The sequence below is a fragment of the Callospermophilus lateralis genome, chromosome 2 (assembly GCF_048772815.1).
Source record: "Callospermophilus lateralis isolate mCalLat2 chromosome 2, mCalLat2.hap1, whole genome shotgun sequence".
Taxonomy (NCBI): Eukaryota; Metazoa; Chordata; class Mammalia; order Rodentia; family Sciuridae; genus Callospermophilus; species Callospermophilus lateralis.
Genome location: NC_135306.1, coordinates 196,029,872 through 196,040,223, shown reverse-complemented (window position 1 = coordinate 196,040,223; position 10,352 = coordinate 196,029,872). Strand labels below are relative to the sequence as shown.

General features: G+C 31.5%; 1 protein-coding gene across 1 annotated transcript; it reads left to right on the top strand.

The window, feature by feature from the left end:
* Nucleotides 1–6,089: 6,089 nt before the first annotated feature.
* Nucleotides 6,090–7,076, top strand: LOC143390463 (olfactory receptor 5T9-like; the record flags this gene model as incomplete). The annotated part of the gene is made up of 1 exon (XM_076842848.2): nucleotides 6,090–7,076. A coding segment is annotated over one exon (987 nt), but the record flags the coding sequence as incomplete, so codon positions are not given.
* Between the last annotated feature and the right edge of the window lie 3,276 nt (nucleotides 7,077–10,352).

The window sequence follows — 10,352 nt, the reverse complement described above, 5'->3', positions numbered from 1 at the left end:
AATACATTCTGGTGTTCTTCAAAATAGTGAGGGAAATGTAATTTACAATAATATACTATATATTTTATGAAGACACATAAGAAAAGAGCTTGAACACTCCAAACACTCCAAAAAGAGCTTGAACACTCCCTCTCTAATTAGAGAAATTCTAATTACCCTGATTTTATCAGTGCATGCTGTATGCATATAAAGAAATATCACACTGAACCTCATTAACTTATAAAATTAATTCAGATCTATAATATTAATTAATAAAAAGCATATACATACATCTTAGCCCTGAGAGTTAAAATAACTTTTCAATAACTATTTTAAGCACTGGTAAATATATGAGAGTGACTCTGTAATTATGAAACAGAAAAATACAGCTGGATTTACCTTCAATCTTACATGAACCTCCTTCTGATCCTTCATATGCTTATCACACTGAAATATAAAGATAAATATGAGGATCACAACTGAATCTTATGTAAGAATATTATGGTGTAGAAGGACCAAAACAACAAAATAGCATTTTAAAAGTTGCTAAAATCAGAACATAAAATAATGCCATATTAATAGCCTATCAAATATGTGTTAAATTTGCTAAAACAAGATAAAAATAATCATTGCAGCATCAAGAAAACAAAATATATAAGAAATATGACTAGTGAAAATTAAAAGAATATACAGAGATAATTCAGAGAGCTCGGAGTGTTAAACCAATAATATAACTTCACACAATATAAAGCAAAACATCATACAATGAATAATGTAGTAAAACACAAGAGGAAGTAGTTATCATATAAAATTACTATTAAAACACAAAGAAAAACAAGATATAAAATAGTGATATGAAAGAAAATTAATCAAAAAGAGAGAAAACTGAGAGAAATTGATGAAAGTAAAAACAATAAACTAATTTTTCAAAATATTAGATACTTATACAATTATGAACACACAACAACTGTTTACAAGCTGTGTCATTAATAAGAAAATCAGTAGGATGATAAAACCAATTCAAATGATAACATTTAAGTAATACAGTCTAGGAGACCTTATTAAAACAATTACAGTACAAGAAGGTTTTGTTTCCCTTTTAATTTTATTAAAGAAAATAAATAGAGGAAACATCCTTAATGTACAACTTGATGAATTTTTACAAACTTAAAAAGACTAAGTTAAAGAGTACTATCACCAGCACTCCTAGTGTGTTCCCTTTTCCTATCTACCAGTCAGTATCACCCCTCCAAAAATAATTCAACTTCCAAAGCTGTAACAATTATAGGCAATCACTAGATTTTATAAGCCAGAATTTTGAGTTTTAATTCACATATAGGAAAATAAGTACCAGTTATATAAATTATGAGAATCACATACACTTGTATAAGAAATTCAAGTTATGAAATATAACCCTAAAAATGTTTCTTCTTGCCAGTTCATATTAAATCAACTCCCATCACCTCTAGTTCTGGTAATTGCAATGACGTTTTCCATTGTTAAAATTTTGCCATGTTCAGAATGTGACAAGAGTGGAATCACATTATTTGCATCATTCTCCCTTTGGTTTCTTTCACTTAGCAAGAGGCAATTGAGAGCCATCCCTGTTATCTGATTACAGTATTTTTTTTTTCCTTTTTAATCACTGAATAATCTTCCATTATTTAAATGTAACATTATTATTTTATCCATTCACTAGTTGTTAGATTTGGTTTGCTTCACTTATATACATAAATTTAAGTTCCTTCCATATCTTTTCAGAACTTAAAAAAATTCATTTTTAATGTTTGATAATATTCCATTGTCTGAATATACCACAGTTGAACAATCTATTTACATTCTGAAAGGCATCTTGGTTGCTTTTAAGTTGGGGCAATTATACATATGGCTGCTATAAACATCTGTGTGCAGGATTTTGAGTGGACTTATGTTTTAAAACTTTGTGTGTGTGTGCACACATGTCTATGTCCGTGTGTGATTATTGCATTTTGAGCAAAAATTTGTAAGAAACCTCCAAAGTGTTTTCCAAAGTAACTGTAGCATTTTTCTTTCCCACCATCAATGAAAGAGAACTCCATTTACTGGACATCCTACTTAACATTTGGTGTTCTAGATTTTGGTTGTTTCAACATGTAGCAATATCTTATTTTTACCTAAATTTACATCTCTCTGATGAACTATGACATGGAGCATCTTTGCTATTGCTCATTTAATATCTTTCCATAGACTTTTGTGAGGTATCTGTTGAGGTCATTGACCTAAGTTTTAAGGTCATTTTTACCATTTATCAAATATTCTTTTCTTATAAATTGCTGAGTTTTATCAGGTCTTTGTATATTTGTGGTAACAGTCCTTTATCAAATGTTTCTTTAGCAAATATTTTCCCTCATTCTGTGGTTTGTTATTTCATTCTTTTGGTCATCCACACAATATACTTTACAATATTTTGAATTATTTATGACCATAGTTAGGTACAAGTCTTTACATTAGTATATGTGAGAGTCTAAATGGGATGGAAGATTCCAAGGAACTGAAAAGGCTGACCTTTAACTAGCCAGATTTCTAAAGTTATGATATTCTATGACAAAGAACATTATCTGTACATTGCACTAATTCTCCTATCAATACTTGCTGTTCAAGGTTAACAGTTTAGTTATGGGCATTTACATATTATATCCTCCATTAAATTTTCAATGAGCTTAAATCTATTTTTATACCACTTAGAATAATAGCACTTCAAAATTTAGATAGTATAGTTAGTGATCTTTATTGAATGATTATACATTCTATCCTAAATTATGCTTTCACATGAGCTCATTTTATACATATGTAAAATATATTAATAGAATTAAACAGGTTATATTTCCAAGAAGAGAAAAGTAGATTTCAGAGAATTTTTTTAATCAACCCAATGACACAAAATTAGTATCAGAAGTGGAAATATGTGCTGATTTATTAGACTGCTTTTCTAGGCCTAAGCATGCATGAAGCATTCATTTTATACCAAGTGCCAATGCACATTCAGTCATCTTTTTTATCATTTTTATGATGTACTCCATTGCTACAAATCATACATTTGTTTACCATGAGAAAAAAAAAAAATAATGACACTTTCATGTCCCTGAAGAGAATTACTGTGTTTCCTCCTTGGAACATCCCTGTGGACTTTAAGAAGAGCTCAAGGACCTGGCATAAGAATGAAAATGCACAATATGCACAGTTTGCCTTAGTTGAGAAGTTTATTTCCAAAGGTAAGAGGCAAGGCTTTCTTTCCTTATGAAATACTTAGATCTGTAACCTTGAATTTGGAACTAAAGTATGTATCATAGTAGTACTAAAAATGCATTTACATGAAAATGTTTTAATTATAAAGTTTTAAATATATATATAACATATATGTAGATGCATATATATATTTATATATGCATCTACATATATGATTAAAATTAATAAAAAATTTCCAAATTTTACTAAAGTGTAAAAAAAATAAATAGGGAATTATAAAAGCTGTATTTCTTCATGGTCTTGAATAATCAAGGGACTACAAACAAGAAGATAAATATTTCTTCTTTTTGTTATAAATGTATGCCACATATTTATATATGTATATACATATATAATACACACACACACACACACACACACACACACACACACACACTAAGTACTACTCTAAGAGAATTTTACCTAAGTGGATTGGATTACAAATTGAATTACATACCTGTCAGGGACTACAGCAGGGGATACAAGAAGGGTTCTCTCTATATTTCAATTAACAGAGCTGTAAACTAAGAATTTGTTTTGATTTTATAAAAAAAAAAATAACTGTTAACATAAGGTGGTAAAAAAGGAGTTATGGTTATAATTTAGAAAAGTGATAAAATGGATAAAACATTAACTTTCAACCCAACACTTGTTACACAATAATCAGGAATTTTTTTTTTGTTATGAAGGGATATAAATGAATTTAAATTTTATTTCTAGTTAGGAAATTTACCGGGGCATAAGTTAAGATTGTCTTTAATCCCATGGTTTACTGAAGTTGGACTGCTTTATAAAATAATTCAAGTATGTAAATATCTGATTTTGCCTTGCTTTCAGATGATCCTGGAGCTATGGCATGTCACACTGAGTCTGCAGTGTGGCCAAGAGGATAAAGTCTCAGTGTGGATTCACAGAAGTCTGGGCTTGAACCCTGGCTCTGCTACCATCTGTGTGACTTGCTTAAGTTACCTGTTTTCTCTTCAGTAAGGGGACGTGGAATCACTTATTCTACACGTCATTATGAAGATTACATAAGATAATGCACACAAAATATCTTACCCCTGGTGAAATCTGCACACCGTCAGAGCTGCTGTCGAGCTTTCCTTCTTGATGAGCACAGGTTTGTAATACTATTCCCATACATGCCCAGTGATTGTGTTCTCTGTGAGCTTTAAGGAGCTGATTTTCCTCGGTTTTCCAGACTCATTATTTTTGGTTGAAGATTCCACAATCTACATTTTGGCTTTCCAAACTCTGTCAAAGTGAAGTCAGATAGAATAAACAAAATCAGTTCTACTTTCCTAAATTATTACTTTGACAGAAATGTCTGTGTGGTGAGCATTTTGAAAATATGTCTAGACATCACACTGTCGGTCTCTCCTGCCTCTATTTCCCTATAAGAGAGTAGATATGGACTCTAAAGAGGCATGGTTTAGAACAAAATATACTGTGACTCATAGATCTCCTTACTCTACAGCCAAGCTCAGAGCCATCAAAGTTTACTAGAAAAATATTTTAACAGACATAGTAGGGGAATATATTTAAACATATTAATTATGGTTCTGTCATAAGAGGAGGCATACTACAGTAATACAGATGCATTTTAAATATAATATACTATAGAATATTGGGATATTAGGTATCATATCATTGGAATAGTGTGTGTGTGTGTGTGTGTGTGTGTGTTTATACCTTCTTGTTTGGAGCCCATTGATTATTCAAGACCATGAAGAAATACAGCTTTTATAATTACCTATTTTTTATTAAAACATTTTTATGTAAAATGCATTTTATCTTCTCATAAATAGGTACTCTCTGGTGATATCTCATTCATGTAGTTGAACAAGACAAAAATTTTGGTCAATCTTAATCTTTGGTTCAGAAGAACTAACTTTTCCAAGCTCACAATTGTCAATAAATAGTAATTCTGAGCTTTTAATATAGGGGTTTAGAGTCCAAATAAATGTAAAGTAATGGTCATGAATTGTTTTTGAAACAATTGTATCTAAAAACTATACCCTAAAATTTGTATGTATAATCATCTTATTTATTGAAACATTTGAATTCAGTTAAAATAATGTGTTTAAAAAAAAAAAAGCAAGACCCAAAATGGAAAACATGATGATGTTTATTTCAAGAATAAAAATGAAAAACAAAAAGTAAAACTAATTTTAAAATAAAACCCACTAAAACTATTCTTACTTGTTATACAATGTGCCCCTCCTTACAGAAGAATGCCTATTGTGGTTTTCAACCTTGCCCTTCAGTACTCTTGGAATTAAGCAATTGTCATAAGAAAGGACTTGATATGCTTTCGTCAGAAAAACTGCCCTGAATGACAAACTAAATTATAAGTCTAACATAACAAATTTCTATGAATGTTGAACTGAGATTACATAAGCAATAATTCTCACCCTCTTTTTCTTATTTCAACTAAACGTGATCTTATAAGTGTGATTGATTCAATTAAAAAAATGAAACTTTAATGGAAATCATCCCGTGGACATTGTATGGAACCTAGAATATGCATTCAGTTTGTGAATTTAAAGATGATATACTGTGAAAACAGGTAAAGAAATTTGGCAGAAAATAAATGTAAAGTTAAGGAAATTTAATTGGCAGATTTTGTTTAATGTGACAAACATATCCAGCAACTGATTAATTTCTTAAATTCATTTAAACAGAATAATGCCTCCATTGGAATACATCATCTTCATCATTGCACACTCTTTAATGGCAAGATTTTTCTATGCTTTTCCAAAGCCCAAACATGAGGGCTTAATTGACTGGACTCTACTTTTGCAGGATATTGCTCTTAGAAAACCTAAGTGTTAACTTAATTGTCAGGGATACCATCAAATATGGATTTATCCAGGATTCAGTTCAATAATGCTACTGAAGTCACAATGTTTATATTATTAGGCTTCACAGATGATTTTTACCTGCAAGTATTCCTATTTTTACTATTTCTTGGCATCTATCTTTTTACTTTGATAGGAAATTTGGGGCTGGTTGTATTGGTCATTGAGGATTCCAGGCTCCACAACCCCATGTACTACTTTCTGAGCGTCTTATCATTCTTGGATGCCTGCTATTCCACTGTTGTCACCCCAAATATGTTGGTCAATTTCCTGGCAAAGAAAAAATCCATTTCACTTTTTGGATGTGAAACACAGATGTTTCTCTTTGTTACTTTTGGGACCACAGAATGCTTTCTCTTGGCTGCAATGGCTTATGATCGCTATGTGGCCATCTACAACCCACTTCTGTATTCAGTGAGCATGTCACCCAGGGTCTATGTGCCACTCATCATTGCTTCCTATATTGGTGGCATTTCACATGCTACTATACACACGGTAGCAACTTTCCGCTTGTCCTTCTGTGGATCCAATGAAATCAGACATGTTTTCTGTGATATCCCTCCTCTCCTTGCTATTTCTTGTTCTGATACTCACACCAACCAGCTTCTCCTCTTCTACTTTGTGGGCTCTATTGAGATAGTCACCATCCTGATTGTCCTGGTCTCCTATGGCTTCATCCTATTGGCCATTCTGAAGATGCATTCTGCTGAAGGAAGGAGGAAAGTGTTCTCTACTTGTGGCTCTCACCTCACTGGAGTGTCCGTTTATCATGGGACAATCCTCTTCATGTATGTGAGACCAAGTTCCAGCTATGCCTTGGATCATGACATGATAGTGTCAACATTTTACACCATTGTGATTCCCATGCTAAATCCCATTATATACAGCTTGAGAAACAAAGATGTAAAAGAGGCAGTGAAAAAATTATTTGAGAGAAATTTGTTCAAAAATAAAGTGCATTTTAAAAATTGATTAAATCTAAAAATAATATTACCTGTTATTTGATATCTTCATGTTCAGCAACTAGAGAAAAACGCTGTTGATTTCAGTTAATAGTGATATATATGCTAGAATATGTTCAAATAAAATGTTAATTAGTCCTCTAAAGCAGCATGTTAGAAATGATGATATATTAAATTATTTGTATACCTTCCTATGTTCAAACTGATCTGCATTGAACAATCATTAATGCACATATATTTGTTTTTAATTAATTGATAAATATTTTGATTTTCAGTGACTATGAAAGGAATATTGTTCTCAAGATTGTATGACTTCATATATGTGTGCATTGTTTATAATGAGTTTCTATCACACAGGATGAATTTAAACCTGATTGTTCAATCCCTGTTCTGCCCAATGTTACTACAATTGCCCAATTTATCCTACATACTCAGATAAAACTAGGCATCTGTTACATGTTTTGCCCTGTTTGACTCTAAACCATAGATATTTCTTCTATTATTAGTCAATTTCCCTATTCAAAAGGAGAAATTGAGTAGATCCATTCCAATATTCCAAAACATAAATGAAGCTTTTTTTTTTTTTTTTAAGATTATACTCAAGGACTGGAAAACAAGTGAAAATACGGCTTAGAGAATAGCATAGAAATGGCTACTACATGTGACTATTTCAAGATTAGAAAGATTTCTTAGAAGCTGTGATCCTTGTTGCTATATGCCAGATGCGAGCTCATTTCCAAGACCTGTATTTGTCCTCTATTTATAAGAAAAAATCTTACATTTGTTCTCATTCCACAAATTTGTAGCCAATAAAAAAAGACCCATAAATGGAAACACTCTTTTTTTTACTGTAATTCATATCTCTGCATTATTGCACTCTGTTTATTTTTTATTGGTTCTTTTTTTTTTAAATTTGTTTACATAAAAAGTAGATTTACTTTTTAAAATGAAACCTGTTTTTTATTCTAAAGGAGTGATTTTCCTGTGATTCTATGAAAATATAGCAATCAAAATAAAATTCCAGTCATACTTAACGGCACACATCCACAATCCAGCAATTCTTCAGGCTGTGGCAAGAAGATTATAAGTTGGAGGCCAGCCTCAGCAATTGAACAAAATGCTGTCTCTAGATAAAAAATTAAAATGACTATCTATGTATTTCAGTTATCAAGCAGCCTTGGGTATTTAATCCCCAGTAATGAAAACAAAAACAAAAATTCAAAATTCCTCTTATGATATAATTCCTAAATGTGTGTTTGAGATTTCAAATAATAGCTTGTGGTACTTCATTTTCTAATTTCTTCTAACCTATTATGGGAAGAGGAGCCACACAATTCTATTTGAACAAGTATATGTTTGAAAGTAAAATGTACACTCAAAATTCTCCTTAAAAATAAAGCAATATAATATTCAGAGACATATACTGACAACATTTTAGACAAACTTTACATCTATATATATAAACATATAAGTATGTATAAATATATATATTATTTTTACAGCCAAAACCCTGAAATTTATTTTTCATATTCTGATCTGAGGAGAATTTTCTGTAAACTACTTTAAAATATTTCTAGATATATCTTATAAGATTATTATAAAATATTTCTTATAAAATAAAAAAAATTACATCTCACCAGGTTTATTCTTCAGGATTCAACCAAACTAGCATATTACAACACATTATGAAATGTTTTACTCCAGGTTTTATTATAATTTTTGGTTTTATTGCTGTTTCAAATTAGAATATATAATCATTATGAGGACAAATAAAATATGAGCACAGGTATCTGGGATGATCTCATTTATAACTGGTTAAAAATCCATATCAAGTTTAAACATAGGAAACTTACCATATATTTCCTTTTGCATCCATACCACAGAAGCCAAATGATGGGAATAACCATTCCCCCATCATTTGCCATTGTCCAGGTCAGTGTAAAGGAATGACTATATTTAATAAACACCCAAGTCAATAAATTTTTTTCTATATATTTCTGATAATTAACTTTACCTTTAAAATAATGCTTTTACTTCCCTGGTGCTCATGGGCCTTTTTATCATTTAAGGACTTTTATTTATTATTTTTTTTCTTATGAGTATTTCATTAATATAAGATCTTCTACTACGTCACTGTAACTTTCATAAAGATAAGTAAACGTCTACTAGATCTCACTGTCATATTTCTAGGCTAAAAATATACCTGAAACAGTTAATGGAAAAACAAAACAACTGAATGACATTTATTTACTGAGTGAAGTCATGGAAGACATGAGATTGGTTCTTTTTGTGCTTAGATTGTTCAATGGACTTCCATTTGGTCTCCTTTGTCATTCTCCCTAATCTACCTTCTCTCCCTTTGCAGATCAACTGCCACTCATGGACTAATCCAGCTCTCATCTCCACACAAGCTCTGCTTTTAATTTTTTAAAACCTTTTCATGCAGTTTTAGATGAAAAAAACAGGGGCTCAGTACATGATGCTTCATAGTGTATCATCTTGGCAAGCTGAGTACCTCTAAATGAAGGAGGCTGCAAGGGTCTTAGAAGCACCCTCCTTTCTTGTGTTCTGCTTTCTCCCACAGATAGGCCATAGAATCCCTCCTCCTCAAGGCAGGGTTCATAAACTACCACTCCTCTTCCCCAAAGCAATATCACTAAATATCACTAGATAGAATATCCCTAGATATTCCCCCAAGAAATATCACTAGAAATATCACTCTGACCTTCTACAACCTTTCTGTGTATAGATGGCAATAAAGAATTCTCTGACCAACCTTCTCTGAATATAAATCATCTGACCCCCAATTTAGAAAGGTGCTGATCTACGCCCATTGGAAAACAACAACAACAACAACAAAAAAAAAAAAAAAAAAAAAAACAGCTATGCAGAAAGGCCAGGAATCTGAGGAGAAAGGCCTTAAGAAGTCATCCTCCTGCAGTCTCTTCTCAATCATATTCTTCTATTCAATAACATTTCTATATGACTGTGACCTGTGACATCCATTCTTTATTTTTATTTTTTTTAATTTTTTGGTAGCTGGTTTGAACCCAGGGATATATAAAAGTTAAGCCATATCTCTAGCCATTTTAAAAATATTTTATTCAGAGACAGGTTATCACCAAATTGCTTAGGGCCTCACTAAATTTCTGAGGCTGGCTTTGAACTCACAATCTTCCTTCCTCAGCATTTGGAGCTGCTGGAAAGCATGCACCCAACTGTCAATTCCTCATGAATATAAATATCAAAGTAAATAACTTCTTCAGGATCTGTGAGTCTTTATTTT